Genomic DNA, 18927 nt, shown 5'->3' on the forward strand with positions numbered 1-18927 from the left:
ATCGATAATTTCGTGGAAAAATGGGGGCTCGAGGTCTTGGAATTTCTTTATTTTGAATTTCTATCTACTTTAATATTATATTTAAATGTTTCAGCCTCTGCTCAATTTATTTTTTGTTATTTTAAAGATCTATTTAAATAATTAATTTTTTTTTCAATTAAAAATTATATTTTTTTTTTCTTTTGGTTTAAATTTTGTCGTCATTACAGAATATTCCGCCATTTTTTCACTTGAAATTTTCAAATATCGACTCGAGATAAAAAATCAAGTGTCGCAATATTCAAATTTGTGTAATCGATAATCAAAATCACGGAATTCGATTTAATTTTTTATTAGTCAGTGTAACAGCAGTTTATCAGTAAGTGAATAATCAAGTGAAGTTTTATTTTAATTGTGAGTTTAATTTCAATAGTGAGTGAAGTTTTATTTAAATATTGAGTGAATTTTTGTTTTAATAGTGAACGAAATTTTATTTTAATCGTGAGTGAAATTTTTTTTAATAGAAAGTTTTATTTTAGTAGTGAGTTTTATTTGAATAGTGAAAATAAAATTTAAAGTGAATGGAAAAATATTTACTGCCCTTTTGTCTTCGATTCTTTGATGACATCAACGATTTTCTGCCATCCTCGAAGATATCGTGACAAGAAAACCAGCAAATGGTGAGTAAATTGTAATAAAATTCAAATTTATTTAAAAATTGACAACAAATTATCCGATGAAATTCAAATTTATATAAAAATTGGCCTGGGTCGTCTAAGACTTTTTATAAAAAATCGATAATAAATCTAGACTCAGAGCTCGGAGCTGAGAAAACATTTTTTTTTATTCACTTTTATGAGCTAGAGTTCTTCCAAAATACTTTTCTTATACCCCCGGGGTCTCCAATGACTTTAGTAAGCGGTGCCTGCACCATATGACATGTCTTCTATCTTTTGAAAAATTTTATTTTCTATGATACTACAGTTAGCTGACGGCTAATAATTTTTGAAATTTATTCATAACGATAAATTATAAAAAATAAAATATTTAAAAAAATTGCACTTGTAGTTTTTTAAATTTTCTACATGTGCATTTTTTTCATTTTTTTTCTTTGGATTTTATTTGTTGAAAAAAAAATCCGAAAATTTTAAATTGTCTGCTAACTTTAGGATCATTTATTTTCTTTGACTTGGGTGGTAAAATAATTAATTTTATATTTTCAGAATATAAAAAATAATAATTTATTTATTTAATCACAATGTCATACATAAATGAAAATTTATTATACAAGGATAATACATTTATAATGTAATACTGAATTTATTTAAAAATATTTCATGCATTTGTGCATAAAAAAAAAAAATTTTGACTAAATATTCTAAAGAATGATCCAATATCTTAAATAAATTTGAGTAAGTGCAGGTTAATTCAAATTCTGCCCATGGATTTTTTCATGGTCTCTTAGATGGTGTCGATGTTTGAACTTTTTCTTGCAGCTGGAGCATTGAAATCTCGGGCCGACCCCGCACTCGAGTCTTAGATGTCTCATGAGAGTGCACTTGTGCGAATAACTTCGGGTACATTTAGGACACGAATAAAGTCCGTAAACAGATGACGTGGTCTCGTTGACTCCTGGCACCAGGCCCCAAGCTGTAACAAAAAAATAAACTCTCTTTTTGTGAACTAACCGTTTGGTTTTTCAAGCCCGATAATCCAGCTTGTGTTTATTATTTTATTAAATGGTGACAGTCAATTTGAAAGCGTAATTAGCAAAAAAAAAAAATTAATAAATAGTGATGCAGTTCTAGTCACTAGTGATTTACTTCAGATCATGCGAGTAGATGAATTAACTCAATAAGAGTTATGTCTTTATAATATTTATTCAAAACTTATACAGGACATCTTTGTTTTATTTTTTGAATATTTTTAGTTTTATCATACGGTTTAACAATTTATTAAATTTATAATTAATAATATTTAATATAAACTCTGTCTATTATATCAGACTATTTGTTTCTCTATAATTATTGTCTATTAAATTAAATTTAATACTTTCCTACGTTCGTTTGCTCATTTTGGGTTCAATAGCAATAATTTTTTATTCCTAAATAAATTTTTTATATTTAGAAATTATTGCCCTGAATAAAAATATATGGCACTACAATATGATCTAATATTGTAAATTAAGTCTTACCGAAGATTATTTACAGACCATTAAATACAAAAGTAACGTAATATAAACTATAATAGAAGTATGTAACAACAGATTGGAAGATTGGTACAGATCTTAGGACGTTAGTGCTTTTGGTGCGTGCGCATGTGGAGCAAAAGATTGTGCTTGTGTTTAGATTTTTTATGGCACAGGGGACACTCGAACTGCGGCTCGACCCCGCACTCGAATTTAATGTGCCGGTTTAATGAGTGAAGTCGCGAGTAATTGTTGCCGCATTTTGGACAGAAGTAACTCGAAGGAGGGCTCGATTTGCCGGCTAAGTCTGACGAATTTTCCAGAGGCTGCTCCATAGACAGATGATCCATTGGCGGAAGCTGATCCGCTGTAGCAATATGAGTTTCGGTGATTTTCTGCTCAGCTACCAGACGGAGATATAGACTCTGGTATTGATAGAACCACTCGACTGCCATTCCAGGTGACTGGCCAAGCTCTAAGAAAGTCAACAAACAAAAAAATATTCTCGCGTCAATTACAACTGTTATTATTATCCTTCTTCAACAATTCCTGGATGAGACAAGACAAATTCACATTTACCATTCACCCGGAAGCACGAATAACTAAAAACGACAACAGGATAATGCTCAACACTTAATTTTTCATTCTTTTTTATTAACTATATAAATTTATCAAATAAAAAATAAAAAGTTATCTTCATCGTCTGAGTTTTTTAATTATACAGATTAATTTGAGATGCTCTTGCAATTCGAACCTCCATCCAAAATCACCACCGCAGTATTTACAAACATATCGCTTAGGCTTCAACCACTCCCCTGAAACCAAAACACAATAATTACAAGTGGGTACATCTTCTCACAGTAACTCATGCTTTCAATTAATTAATTTGACCCACATATATATGTATCCATATGCATAAACTTTTGAACCAATAGTATTTTTGAAACTTACGCGACGAATTATTATAGTACAGCAAAATTTTTTGAAAATTTCAACACAAGAACGAATGCAATATATAGATTTCTATAAAAAAAAACAGGCAGGTCAAACAGTAAAGACAGAAGTATAAAAGATCTCTAGAGAGGCTGTAAACTGCAACCTATGAATAATAATAATAAAAACCTCAATCATCAATTCGTTTATTTCATATTTTATTTTTGTGAAAATATATAAATTACACAATGCAATTCTTACAGACTACATATATATTTTTTTTTCATTTCTTGTTCCACAATTTCTTACCATCGATCTAAGATCTATTACACACCATAAATCTATTGCACACATTAAAGTAACTAACATATATTCGTGACCTTGATAAAAATTAAACATTTATAAATTTTAACCCAGTGATTGTCTTTAATATATATATTTATATATATAATTATCAATAATATAAAACAAACCATAAAGTTTCGTTTTTTATTTATAATCAATAACAACTTTAAATGCATCTCTAATATTTAAATACTTTTAAAATAAATCCATATATATTTCATTTAATTAAGTATCAATAATTGGATTAATTGATCATATGCAAATTATATATCATATGTATGTACAGTCAGACCTCGTTATAAGACTACGCGTTAACGTTCCCCAGCAACAACTCAATGAAAATTTCGCGCCAAAACCTCCCGTTGACTAACGAACTATGACTTAAATCGATTAAGGGAAAAAAACGACAAAATTCAGTTTATATATAAATATATATAAAATATATATACTGTGTAATAGAGCAGAGTTGGACCAAATACACAAATAAAACGCAAAACGGCGAATCTTATAGAGAAGCTTGGGCGCAAACTCTAAGATTTTCTTCCCCTTCAGCCCAGAACTAGTCTTATAACGAGGTCCGACTGTATATAAAATTAATATTTATATATTATCAGACGTATCGTGTTTCTGTATACGTTTAAGGCATTGCTTCATGTGCAATTCAAGCTGGTAGTTTTTGTAAAATTTTTCCTCGCAGATGATGCACTGAAGTGTCGGCTCGACGACGCACTTTTTTTTGTGACGTCTCAGAGAGCTTTTGCGAGCGTATCTTCGTCCACAAGAAGCGCACACGAATGTCGTGCTGAATCTGGTTCGCGGTATGATTCTCTTCTGACCCTCGGCTTCTGGATCAGGATTCGCTGAAAGTTCTTCCTCTGGGTTACTCGCGTTGTCTTCGCTCTTTACGCACCAGCTCCATACCCGTTCGATTTTGAAGGCTGCAAGCACAACAAAAAAAAATGTTAGCGCCAATAAATTAAAAAATTATTCATTTCTTAACACGAAATTAATTAACTTTAATTACAATTAATGGGTTAGTAAAAAAAATGATATAAAATTAACGATACTTAAATAAATTTTATGTACAAAAGGGGAATTTAAAAAGTGAGTAAATAAATACGAGTGTTTATTTATTTTATTTTTATTTAACGACAGACGGATAATTATTTAAATAATTTTTTGAATTTTATTTATCGCATAATTATCTGCAAAAATTTAATTGATGTCTCAGCAAAACGTCTTTGCGGCTGAACTGTTTTTTGCATTTGTCGCACTCGACGGTATTTTTTTTAAATCCGCAGTGTGATTTTTGGTGGCGATGGAGATTCGACATGCTGGCGAATAATTGCTGGCAATTCAGACAAACGAAAGTTGGTTTGTTGTCGATATTTCGGAATCCTGTAAATCCTAGCGATCGCAGTTTAGTCCTCGTCGTTCTAGTCCACGGATATCCATGCACTGAAAATATAAATTGTCTTGTTAATAAAATAATATTGTTGTTATTTAATAGTTAGCAGTAATAAATTATAATTAAGTAGACCATGCATTGATATACATATATATTTATCACTAATAAATTGTATGAGTTTGTTTGTCATAAAATATTATTTATTAATGTATCAATTACATTCGTAATGAAAAAACATAACATTGGTAAACTTAAGATTCTTTGAGAATAATTAATTTTTAGTATTTTCTAAAATTAATTATTTTTTTAAATTGAAAAAAGGGGTAATTTAATGTGGTTTAGATATTTAATAATAAGTATGAGGTACAATAATGACCCGCATTAGCAGCGTGAGTTAATGCGCTGGCTTTAGCGCGAAAGGTCTAGGGTTCGAGACCTGGACGCGGCGTTAAATTTAAAACTAAAAAAGTAAAAGGCAAATAAAAAATAATCTAGTACTATGATTTGTAAAACAAATTGACGTTTTTGGGGAAATTACAGACAAGAATTAAAGGCAACTTTTGTTTGATTGTTTCTTTTTTTTTTTTTTTTTTATAATTTAGTCGTCATTTGTTTCGACCAAAGGAATGATACCGAGACTGATTAATTTTCTTTCACAATTTTGTACATGAGCAGTAAGAACAAATTTGTGTCTGAATCGTCTGTTACAAATGTGACATTTCTCAGATGGATCGACACCACACTCGAGACGTCTGTGCCGTCTCAGTGATGTCGCAGCGATATAAGATTTGCCACATTTTGTACAGACATATTTTCCATCACGATCTCGTACTTCTTTTGATTCATTAACCGAAGTTTTGTACGCGACACCAAGAAGATTTTGTGGATAATAATCTTCTGCGTCTGAGGATGACTGCGATACCTCCAATAATTCCTTGATATCTGAAACAAAATATTTAAATAATCAGTCAGTTTATTATTGCACTCATTACTGATTATTATTATCATCATTAATTATTACAATTAATTATAAGTAAATAAATATTACACGAGTTTCTCAGGCGCGTGCTCAAGTAATCAGTAGCCAAGTGAGACCATGACAGTCACAGAAAAAATAGCAGAGAAATGAATAAATTTATTGTCATAATTAAAAAAAAAAAAATTAAACAAGTGATTTATAGTTTATATATTTAATTAAACATCAGCCAGCTCTAAACAATTAAACAGTGCTCATTTTAAATAATTTTACATCGTGAGATTGAGTACAGGAAATTAATATACTATAGTAGAAAAAAATAATAACATCAATTATATTAATAATAAATATTAAATAAAAATAATTTTATCTCTCTAGATTTCTCTCGCAAGACCTCAAGTGTCTCACAAGTTTGAATTTGTGCGCGAACTTCCGGCCGCAGTTCGCGCACGTGTTCCGCGGTTCGATCCCACACTCGTGATGTTTGTGCCGCGACAATGAACGCTGTGCTTTGTAACACTTTCCGCATCTTAAGCAAATAAATCTTCTTTCGGGTTCTTCTATTTTTAAATTTACTACTTTGTAATCTCTGTCATCTTCCTCGTTTTCCGATTGGCGGCCATAAATTTCTTGGTCGAACGGATCTTCTGTCTTCCAAATCGATTCTTTAACAAAAAATATTTTTTTCTTTTTAATTATAATTTAAAAAACTATTTTTTGGCGCGAAAAAAATTTACTCCTAAGAAATTTTTCCTTATGAATAAAAAATGAAAATTTTCTTGGAGCGATAAAAATTTTTTTAAGCCAAGAAATTTTTTTTTCTGTGTAAAGAAAAAAGGAATTTTTAAAAAATTTTTCTCGATGATAAAAATGAAATTTGAAAAAAATTTATTACCGCATTTAAATCTTTGGTGTTTTCTGAATGATTTTTCCCGCTGGTACTGTTTTCCACAGCGTGAACATCTAAGAGAACTCGGTTTGTTGTTGTAAGAATTGAGTGCCTCGACTTTCCTCACCACCAACCGTGGCACTGTAATTTTAAAAAATTTATTTATATTGTTAGTAATTAAATCACTCAGCAGTTAATTAATTATTCGAGCCAAACGATTAAATGGAATTTTATTAAATTTAATGGGTTACCGCAATCACAAATAATTTCAATAAAAGTAATTAACTATTTACAGCAACTACATACTTAATACGTAATTTCAATTATACATAAAAATTTTCAAAATCTCTTGAAATAAAAATCCTTTTGCGAAATAATTTTATCTTGTCTTCACTCCACCTGAAAAATAATTTCTCAATTAGTTAAATTTTTTTATCAATCTTACAAAAAAAAAAAAATTCAATTTTTATAATAAATAATAAACAGAAATTTTTTTTTGAATTTTATTTTCAAATTTCAATTAATACAAAAAATGATAAATTAAAATTAAGGAAAATTGGTTATATTTCAAATATTATTATAATTTTTTTAAAAAGTATGAGGAAAAATTTATGAGTAAATGGTGCGCAGTAAATTAATTTAAAGTGAAAAAAAAAATTGAATTTGAATTTAAAAATTGAAAATTTTGATTAAAAAATTTGACTAAATTTTTATCAAAAAAATAAATTATTATTATTTATTAGATTCTAATTCATGACCATGAACACTCCGCATGTGACGTCTACAATTATGACGTTGCTTGAAAACTCTTTTACAGTAATGGCAGGTAAACTTTGGACCTTTATCGCAGCCTTCGCGTACATGTTTATTAAGAGATCTCAGAGTAACGCAATCTCTCCCACAATCCCGGCAAAAATATTTTGAATCCGAATGCTTCCGAGGGTTATCGCAACTCGGGTTTATATTCACGAACTGGTGATCTAGCATAGGCCCGAGATTGTGATCTTGTGGATTTATCGAGGTACTTATATTCTGAAGATTTGATAGCAATGTATCTACGGAAGCTATCGAGGCGGTGTCCGATGAATTTGAGTCATCCGAGTGGTGGTCGATTTCCTCAGACATGACTGGAATTGACAAGGGATCTTGAAGCTCCGTTAAAAGCGCAACTCTTATTCTCGGCTTATTTTCTGAAATCAAATATTATATTGTTGTTTAATTTAATTATTGTTAATTTTTTTTCCCTATTCCGTGAGTTGGTGTCATGCATTTTGAAACAAAAAATTACTAAGCAAGAAAAGATCCAAAGGGTAAAAAGAAAAAAAATTAAAAGAAAATTTTCGTTTCATAAAAATTATTTATTAAATTCATTGGTTTTAAAAATCTTTAATCAATAATATTTGGAATTATAAAATCATTGGTAATACTGTGGAAAAATGGCTTATTCACGGATCGAAATTTATGGTAACAATTACAATATATCATGGGAATGATTTCCATGTCAAATGGTAACAGATTTTTTTTTAATCTCGATTAGAGGAATGGCGCCCATACAAATTATGGTAACTATTAGTATCTATATGGGTTTCATTCCTATATGATGTCATACACGGAGAAAAAAATATTGTGGCACGATCTACTGGATAGTGATTTGCGTATCGTGAAGGATGCGATCTGTAGAGCTACCGTCGCGATCCATTCTAGTCCCATTCACGATTCGTATTCCTGTCAGCACTATACGTAACAATACGCGCACTGACCTCCGAATAGCTAAACGAGTATCGTGACAGTCAGTATACTGTATCTCGCTGGTCACAATATTTTTTTTTCCGTGCAATAGTCCCTATAAAATTATGGTAATAATTCGTACGTCATTATGGTAATTTTTACTATTTTATTATGGTAATTATTACCATTATTTTATGGTAATACCATAACTTTATAGTAATTATTACCATACTACTACGGTAATTATTACCACACTGTTATGGTAATAGTTACTATAATATCATAGGAATATTTCATATATGTTATGGAAATGGTTATTATGATGTATACACAGAAAAAAAAGTTATCTTGAGTCAAGAAAATATTTTTGAAGACAAACGTTTTCGGGAACCAAGTCAAGATTTTTTTGAGCCAAGAGAATTTGTCTTGGTTAAAAAAAATTTGTCTTGGTCGGAGAAGATTTCTACTTCATCTGAGAAAATTTAGGTTTCCAAAAAAATTTTCTTGAATTAAGAATATTTACCTTCAGTCGAGAATTTTTTTTTTCTGTGTAGAGACTGTTCGAATGTGGATATAGAAAAAATTACTGTATGACTATGGGAAATATTCCCACGTGGATGGTAATTATTACCATACATTATAGGAACTTTTACCATAGTGATAAAATTTTTTTTCATAGATTTGAAAAATGTTCCTACACGGAGAGAAATGTCAAGTAAATATGCCTATGCAGTATAGTAATAATTACATTACTCTATAGTTTGTATAAGCAGTCACATAAAGTGGTGTGACACAAACTATAGAGTAATATAATTATTACTATGCTGTATAGGCATATTTACTTGAAATTTCTCTCCGTGTAGATTGTGAGCATGTATACCATAATTCAAAGTAATTATTACCATACCGTTATGGGTTGACATTTCATAAACGTACTAGGAACGGTTACCATAATTTTCTCTCCGTGTTGTTTGATTGACTCGGTGTAATTTAAATAATTACACAATTTGACTATAAGTTGCATCTTTTTGGTATAAAATTATAAATATTTCAGTATAAATCTATATTTATATATATATGTATGATATAGCTATAAAAAGAGGTATGAAGACGTCTAAGAACAGTTCTTAGGATGATGAACGGTCGCGTTGTGGCGGTGGAAGTTTGCTTTCTGCTTGAAACCCTTCTTGCAGATGTGACAGATGTACTGTGGAGCCTTTCCGCACTCGTCGAGAAGATGTCGACGAAGACTGCCCTTGTTAAGATAAGACCTACCGCATTTGTAGCACGGATAAGGTTTCTCTGAAGAAAATCTGTTGGCATGCAGCCCCGCGAAGGTCAATTTCAGCAACATGGGCAGCGATTCTGAAATTCCGATAATTTGCGTTGTTAAAAAGTTCGAATTTTTAGTAGCGCTATAATAGCGCGATTTTTAAATACTCTGATATCACGACAAATTTCGGTCTAATGGAACATCAACAAATCGCGGTCTAGTGTAATGTCAGCAAATCACAGGACTAAAAAATCATGCGACATCACGAAATATCCAACGAAAAAATCATGCATCGGCTACTAAATATCATGCATTTATTTTATAAATGATAATAATTTTTTCTTTTGTAAATAAAAATTTAATTACTAAAAACCAAAGAAAAATTTCGAAAATTTTACTCCTTTAGTTCTTAAAAATCGTATCCGAAATTTGAAAAACTTTTTTTGGCGCTGAAATTTAAAAATAACCTCAATTTTTTTTCTTTTTTTAAATTAATTAATATTATTTTGGAAAACTTCATGGACGCAAATTTTTTTTTGTCTAAAGTATTTAACATCTTCAATATATGCATGATTTTTATCGTATGATAATTTTTTAAAACTAGTCATGTGATTTCTTGACAAATTAAAAAATGGCGGCAGAGAAATCCTTAGTAGCTTCATAGATCTTCAAGTTGTTTAATTTCCAAGCAAATTCATACATTTATTGTTAGTAAATTGATCATTTTTCACCTAATGAGCAGCGAAAGTTTAAATTCCTGCCCTGTTTGCAGTGAAGAAAGTCGTTCTTTTCATTCATGAGAAAACAGACGATAAAAATTAGCGCATGCGCCATTTTTTTCGCAAACAGAGGCAGAGATTTAAACTTCTGGGTGCAGGTCTGGTGTAAAATCGTATACACCACAGAGGGAAGTAGGCCCTGGTGAAAATTTTTCGGACTTCTGTCTGAAAAACTCAGTTCTAGAGTTCTAAAGACTTTTTTGGACAAAAGTCCGAAAAATTTTCACCAAGGGGCCTTTGGCTCGGATAGGCAATTATATACGTGGGTTCAAATGCCCTACTTTCCTCTCTAGGTGTGTAATAGACTATTTTGTTAGTAACAGTGAGTAAAGACTGACAATTTGTACAAAGAATAGACATTGGACTTTACATTGATATTAATTCCTATCCTTATAATAAAACAGGCATAAAATGCACATGAAGCTTCATTTTTAGAAACCTGATTTGTTGAAAGCAGCACAAATATATATACACAACATAACAATATACATTAGAATAAATATATTTGAAAAGCGACAGGCGCGCGCTTGCACACAAAAAATAATTTCCCGTAGAAGTTTTTAAAATAAAAATTTAAAAAAGCGATGAAACTTCAGATATAAATATATATATATATATGTATAAAAAGTGGATACTAAAATTATATATTAAAATATGTTTGTATATTTACAATATTTGTAATTACCAAGTTACTATTGAATACAGATTTATATCAAATTGAATCGGTAAAAAAATTTTAACAGATCTTCAGATGATGAATTTTTATCTTCAGAGTTGCATTAGTTTCTAAAATGAAAAATTAATTGATTAATAAAATATTTAAATACTTAAATTAATTACTCACCTTGTAATTAAAAATGAAAAAAAATATCTACGAGTTTTATGAAAAGAAAAATAAATTTATAAATATTTATTTTAAAAAAATTGTATTTTACAAATTTGAAGGGAGCGAGTGTGAAAAACAGTCGGAATAAATTATAAAATAAAAGTTGATCAATTTTACAGTTTACTCCGAAGCTGAAATTGTAAATTAAAGTGATTATTTGATTTAACTGCGATCGGGCGGATACTCGCAGCGAGTTTGGATATGGAGTAACCAAATATTAACTTTCGTAGTAGCGTAATTACATTTATTGCAAATAAAGTCTTTTCCGCACTCGTTTTTCTTGTGACACTCTAGAGTAAAACGATATTTGTAACGTCTCCCGCAACTGCAGGCAAATCGGGCGGGTCGAGGTTTATCTTCTGAAACATAAATAAATATGTTTTTTATTAGTGAGGAAAATTCGTTACAGTGAATTGTTACAGCAAATGTAATTGTGGTTATTTGTTATTTAAAATTATACGTGCAATGAAAAAATTGTAAGCCGGTAGTGAGTATGCTGATAATTGTATTTCACATGTTGATACAATAATTACAACAGTATTGTAAATAATTTTGCGGAAAATTAAGGTGATAACTCTATTCGAGAACACTTACGTACTAATTATTATCTGAACCTCCTTAGACTTAAACTTTTATATTTTTCAAGTATTTTATATATTTATTTTTTAATCTTCGTCGGGAAAGAAACAAACGTATACATTTATTGGACATACATAATTTTATGTACGCGATAATTTGGATATATTTGTTATAAATATCATTTACTTCAGCTGTTAAATGAAATATTTATTTGGTAATATTGTAAGTGTACGTGGGCGATGCATATGCAACTTTAAAATAATTCTATGTAGGCATCACGTGTCGGATTTAAAAGTCTGACACGATGACTCGAGTATTGCATACATTAAATTGGTAAATTTTATTATTATTGTTAATTAATAACTTTTTTGATAAATTTTAGTCAACTATTTTATTTAGATTTGTTATTAAATATTCCAACATTTAAATGCCACGAAATAATTAATTGCCCACCGAGACCCAAAAATTAACGGCCGCTATATTTACTCGTATTCATATTATATATATAATATATATATTTTTTCATTCGTCGCAATAATTAATAAAGAAAATACACCTTTTATCATATGGATTATGGATACAATATATATTTAATAAATATATAATACGTCTCACTTGTGGGTTTTAAAATTTGAATATCAGTCTTTCAGCTGGTTATTAATTTAATTGCTTTCGCCCAACATTTTATTATTTTTCTTTATTATGCAATAACATTTTCATTGATTTTCCCCGTAATTATTATTATTATTAATATTATTATCATTATATTATTTGATTAACATTTTGTTTTGTCATGACTTATTGATATTTGCTGTTATCGCTCGACAATTAACCCATACCCGGTTTACTTTTTTTTATTTTCGTGAGCTTGGAAGACTCGTTCTTAAACATTTTTTATTTCGTGTTACATTTAGTGCCGACACTAAAATTACGAATATCAAGAGATTCAAGTGAAGAAATAAATATTGCAACAGCAAAATATTTGGATTTGTTTTCTGTTAAACTGAGACTTGCGTCGACTCAAAAGTCTCGCAACAAATAACGCGATATTATTTGGCACAGAGAAGCATCAGCGATCCGGTTTATCTGATTAATTTTATTCAGTGAGACGAAATATAGTTACAGCTATAATTGTTATTGTAATTATAATAATAATAATATAGATATAGATACAGATACAGATACAGTAACGAGTAGATAGAAGTGATACTAATTTATAGTTTAAGATAATGAAGATATTTGTCAACTAGATAAATAGAGTAGAGCATGCAAATTATAGAACTTGACTAGATCCAATCGCCTTTGGTCTTATCAGTATGACTAGTTTCTCAAACTGTTTCTAAAATTTTGAAATCTTCGTTGCTCTGAAAATTTTATTTTTCTAAATGTCTATAAATTTTATTTAAATTCATAAAAAACATTTATTATTTATTATAAAAAATAATTGGCGCTCAATAATATTTGAGTAACGATATTTTTCATACCAAAGAAATAATTGATATTTACTCATTGATCAACAATTAATTCTTACCAATATGTTTTTTCGGTTAATTAGTAATTAATAGATGGCACTCAATGACTAATTATTAATCGCTACTATTTCATTATTGTTCAACTATTTTTAAATTGTTTCCAAAATTTTATTTTTTTCCTTCAGCTCTGGTAAATGCTACAGCGGTATATATTGCTTTCTGTTATATATCAAATAGAACACATTAAAATAATAAATTTCAAACTTTGGTAACTTTGGTGTTTTTTTTTTATAAAATATTGTCATGGATTTTTGTCTGTAATTTTCTTAAGTCGTAAAAAATAATTTGACTAAAAAAAGGGATATCACGATAAGCGAATTACTGTAGATAATTGATAAATAAATTGGCCGTGACAATAAATTATAAATAAAGTTGAAAATAAATGTGACCATCAAAAGAACGATCAATTTAAAAATAATAAATCTATAGCTCGCAAAATATGTGGAGGAAAAAATAAAAATAAAAGTTAATAAATTACTGGGGGAAGCATTCTTTGGCACTTGGCAACTAATTTGGCAAATTGCTGTCAATAGACAGTCGTTATGAGTCATTTTTATAATTATTATTTTGTGAGACTCAGTGGCTTCGATGGGTACGACCTGAGGTCTGCGAATTAGCAGCCTTAGACTGGGTTTTGGCAAGTATGTGGCGATGGTTGATGTGGGCCTTGAGATTCCTCTCGTACTTGGAGCTAAAGGCGCAATGAGGGCAACTGAACGAAGGAGCTTTTCCGCACTCGTACAACATGTGCCGTTTGAGAATGTAAGCGTTCTTGTATGACTTTCCGCAGCGCGAGCAGTCGTGACGTCTGTCGTGGGCGGAAATAGCCAGTGGTCGATTGCTGATCCGGGCGACGTGTCGAGCCGGACAATGGATGCGAGCACGTCTCTGAGGTGTCAATGGTGCCGGTATTTGGTTACTGGAGACATTGTTGCTGCTTCTCGCGCTTCGTCTGATGCCTTCCGTCCACCCGATATTCATCAAGAACCCTGAGGAAATTCAGATCAGTCATGTTAGTAAAGTACTTTACTAATTACTCTCCACAGCCGCATTCTGATCGACGCTGCGGATCATGCCAAACAATCAAATTTACTTAAAAAAAAGCTACAACAACGAGCAAACCAGGGTAATTTGGATTACTAATTAAATCTATTTAAATTTATTTATTAATTCATTTTCTTTCTTGTCAACCTGAAAATAAAAGTTCGTAGTATCAGAATTAGAAATTTAACAAGAAACTTCTCATCAGTCTTCTTTCAATTTTTCCTTCGTCGTCTTCTTGACTTAATCTCCATGTGATTATCCCTCGGTCGATCTGAAAAAGAAAAATAATAAAATCAGTATGCGGAAGTGCGAAATAAATTGAAGCCTTGGACCGATATCTTGAGTAAAAAAAATAAAGAGCTTCCTTACTCCTGCAATATTAAATAAATAAATAAATATATTAAAATGATATATATGTGATATGGTAAAGCAATGAGGTAAATATATCAGGGACTTTGTCTTTCTAGACTTTATTTTGCTCTAATTTAAATATACAAGATCTTCTACAGATATAAAAATTAATAAAACAAATTGTAATTGATTAAAAGTAAGTTGTCGACATTTGGAATGTTTAAAACAATTATTCAAATGATACGTCGGCAAATACATATTTCAAGTTTGTACAAAAAATGGTTTAAAAATATGAAGCGCAGTAGTTGAAAGCCGTACATTTATATTTTATCTTTTTTTCTTTAGGCTTTAAAAACTTTTTCGAGTAATAAAAATACACTTTGTCATTAATTATTAAAAAATTTCGTGTGTCTATCCTTGCGTTGTGTCTTTTACAAAAAATTAAACATCCAGAAAGCGCATTAATTAACATTAAAATCGATATTAATTATTTTTTATAAATACAATTCTAGTTAATAATAAAGTTACAATAATTTGTGGAAATTTTTTTTTTTAATAAATTTTCTCAAGGCGCTGAGCTAAATTTTGCGGTTTGTACTCATACGTGTTGCAGTTTGAGCGGTAAAATGTAAATGTATTCAAATTTTATATTACTTATTAAGTATTTACTTGCAACTTGTTACTTTAAATGGATTTAGTTATTTTTTTTTAACCGACACTTTGCGTAAATTTGAGACGGAAAATAGTTGGGGTTGATTGTAAAAGAGGAGAAGTAAATGGCACAGCCGAACGAGCGAAAAACCGAAAACCTGCTCGGCTCTGTCGCTGTTTACGATAAATCCCGGATCCACCGGACAGCAAAAGTCTCATTTATTTATTTATTTATTTTTTTGACTGCAGTCATTTAAATTATTTTTTAAAATAAATAATCGAGAGCAATTGCTGGTTAATAAAAAAGAGTTTGCACGTATTGAGATAATTTTGTGTCGCTCAAAAATACTTAAACAAAGTATCGGTCATTTTTTTTTATTTATTTTTAAAACAAATATTTATTATTTTAATAAATTAGTGATTTTTTTTATCAAGAGCGTTGACGTTTGATATTTTAGTTGCAAATAAATAATTGAATGATTGAGCTCCTTTGAATACTTGACAATAAATAATCCAGTAAATGTAACAGCTTAAAAAAAAATAAAAAAATAAAAAAAAAAGTGTTGACAGTTGCTCAGCGCCTGTTATTTTTGTCGGTTGTTCTCTAGTCTAAAATCTAAATCGTACTTCAAGGCACTTAACACAAGGCTCTCAAGTTTTTAAAACTTCATTCCGTAATTTGTAATTTCCCGCGGTGGTTACATTGTCAGTTATTTTATTTCATTAAATTGACATTGTTTTCTATTTATATTTATTATTTTAATCCATTTGTTTATTTTTATATTTTTGAAACTTGGATAAGTTGTATCAGTACCTAACTGCCTACAAAAAAGACATCGTAATTTTCGAGTTCTTATTTTTCCACCTTGTAAATTTATTTACTTTTTTTTTTCCTAACGCAAAATATTTATAATCTATTTTAAACTCTAGTACTTGAATTTAATGATATGGTTTAGTGTGATTCTCTCTTCGGATACATGTCGCAATTTTGTTTAAATTTTTATGATTTTTTTTTTTTTTTATTTTTTAGATATTTTTGTTAATAATTTTAATAAATTTAAAATATATAATTTAAAAAATTTTAGTACGCATATTAAAATATAAAGCTAGATTATAAAATTTATAAATAGTGGATAAATTTATGAATAATTTTGTGGCTAATCAATATCTCACTTTAGGTTTCCTTCGTTTTATAAATTTTGTTTACGAATACTTAAAGAAAAAAATTTAGAGCCTAAATATCACGATGAATTATTGTGTTGTATCAACACAATTAATTATATATTAATAATAATAATAATTAATAATAGTTATAAAAAAATTATATAATTTAGAAGTAGAAAAAAAATTTAGAAAAATAAATGATTGCATCTTTGAAAGACTTTACCTAAGATCATCGCATCACGCTGCCACAATTTATAAGTTATAATTTGTAATTTATAATTAATCCAAATTAATATAGAAACTAATCGCGTATCGCCTCATATTTTTTTTTATTTTATAAAATTTCGCTCGGTAAAAAATTTCATATCCATAAACCGTCACCTGGAGAACGATAAAAAAATATCAATAAATTTAATAGAATAATAATTTTTTAAATTTTTGTTTTCAACATTTAATATTTTATGAGACGACCCGTCGTTATTTTTTAAAAATAATAAAATATAAGAAATAAGATATTTATTTAAATGCCTAATATTATATATATTTATATAAATTCAAAAATTAGCCCAATAATATACGCGCAAAAAATATAATATTAATAATAATAATAATAATAATAAAAAGCCATAATTGTGAATATTTTATATCACCACCAAAAGGCATAATAATAATAAGCTACGGCGAACTAAATTTATATATAATTACACGGTCAAAAATTTTTAAAATATATATAACCGCGATAATTACTAATCAAATTGATATATAAATTTTTTTCATTTTCTTTTCTCAAAAACATTTTTCTAGAACTTTGATCTTAACGAAAAACAAATAAAGTCGCGATTCTTATCACTTTTATTTATTTATTTAATTTTTTTTAACTTCCCGCTAAGAAAATTGAAAATTTTTTTTATTTTTTTTTTTTTATTTTCCCACCGATCGATTTAAATCGATGCTGCATCTCGGTACTGCCGATACACCGACACTATCTAATTAATTATTAATTTCCAATGATTACTTTAATAATTATTATTATTATTTATTTTTAAAGGCACATTCAGATAATTATTATTTAATATTAATAAAAATAATAATAATAATATTTACCGAGTAGCGTATCCACGAAAGAGGAGAACAACATCCACTTTTTATTTTATTCGTCCCCGTTTTTTTTAATCGTCGGCCGTCGCCATTAATCGTTTTTACCAAAAAATAAATCGGCGATACTCTATTTTTAATGTCGGACTCGTCATAGATTGACAAAACTAAAAGTATCTAATCGACAATTAATCATGCGTTGTTACAAAAAATAATTAGCAGCCAATAGGCAATCGAATAGTTGATTCAACACAAACCAAACTTTACTGATACAAACTACGCACTAATTATAAAATTAAAAGCCAATTAAAAAACCTTATCCAATTACTCTTCTTCCTGTCACAACAATTATTTTTTTATATATTAAGTACTACTTATCAACTATTTTTAAATTTAATATTATTTGTATTTTTCCATTTGTCATAAATTTTTATTTAAACTTCATATTTTTCAATTTTTATAAATAATTTTTAGAAAATTTTTTTTTTATTTTTTTATAAGAAAGGCCACAGATTGCGTTGATTTTTTTTCTATAAATTTAGTGCAGAAATTTGTTTTCTTTGTTTTGAGGTCACTGTTTATAATTTTAATTAGAGTTCAAAATAATAATAACTTAAATAACTAATAGTTAAAATAAAAGTAAACAAGAAATATATTTATGAGCTACTTCATTAAAATAATCTTACGTTACACTAATTTCCAGTTACAAATTGAATTCAAATAAATTCAATATTGTTTGTCATAAATATTGTCTACAGTTAAATGGAACTTGGACACCCGCAACTCGAGTACATGTGGCTGTAGGAGTACAGGACTTACTGTTACAATTGTATGTAATTAATAACTTGTTTCTCTGCTTAACTTCAATTCTACTAGTACGTTAATTTGTTTTATTCACAGTTTCCCGCCGAAGGTTAATCGAGAGCCCGACCCAGCGCAACTTTACACTTATCAACTACACATTTATTTATTTATATTATTATTTATTATCATTATATATTTATACTGTACACGATTACATTTGTTAGTTTAAATTGATAGATAATACTTGTCGCGTGTCAGCTATGAGGCTTTTGTTTGATTAGTTGCCACAAGGGGGCGCTATGACAAACATCAACTTTCGTTTT

General features: G+C 29.0%; 2 protein-coding genes and 1 long non-coding RNA gene across 3 annotated transcripts; all 3 read right to left on the reverse strand.

The window, feature by feature from the left end:
- Window positions 1-2274: 2274 nt before the first annotated feature.
- On the reverse strand, window positions 2275-2622 carry LOC130670571 (transcription factor che-1-like). The gene has a single exon (XM_057473986.1). The coding sequence runs from the start codon at window positions 2620-2622 to the stop codon at window positions 2275-2277; it is 348 nt and encodes a 115-aa protein (XP_057329969.1).
- Window positions 2623-5424: 2802 nt separating this feature from the next.
- LOC130669827 (uncharacterized) lies at window positions 5425-7128 on the reverse strand. The gene is made up of 2 exons (XR_008990259.1): window positions 6725-7128; window positions 5425-6494 (listed from the first exon to the last, which is right to left on the reverse strand). It is a non-coding gene; the product is annotated as an uncharacterized LOC130669827 (long non-coding RNA).
- Window positions 7129-14071: 6943 nt separating this feature from the next.
- On the reverse strand, window positions 14072-14569 carry LOC130670572 (transcriptional repressor scratch 1-like). The gene is made up of 2 exons (XM_057473987.1): window positions 14533-14569; window positions 14072-14484 (listed from the first exon to the last, which is right to left on the reverse strand). The coding sequence occupies exons 1-2, from the start codon at window positions 14567-14569 to the stop codon at window positions 14072-14074; spliced, it is 450 nt and encodes a 149-aa protein (XP_057329970.1).
- Between the last annotated feature and the right edge of the window lie 4358 nt (window positions 14570-18927).

This window comes from Microplitis mediator, chromosome 6 (genome assembly GCF_029852145.1).
Source record: "Microplitis mediator isolate UGA2020A chromosome 6, iyMicMedi2.1, whole genome shotgun sequence".
NCBI classification, from domain to species: Eukaryota; Metazoa; Arthropoda; class Insecta; order Hymenoptera; family Braconidae; genus Microplitis; species Microplitis mediator.

What these genes read in the sequence shown, in the direction of transcription:
- LOC130670572 (XM_057473987.1), bottom strand. Translation starts at nt 14,569, where the DNA reads ATGATCCGCAGCGTCGATCAGAATGCGGCTGTGGAGA. An exon ending in TCAGAATGCGGCTGTGGAGA is followed by an intron (nt 14,485 to 14,532) that starts GTAATTAGTAAA and finishes GAATTTCCTCAG; the next exon opens with GGTTCTTGATGAATATCGGG.
- LOC130670571 (XM_057473986.1), bottom strand. Translation starts at nt 2,622, where the DNA reads ATGGCAGTCGAGTGGTTCTATCAATACCAGAGTCTATATCTCCGTCTG.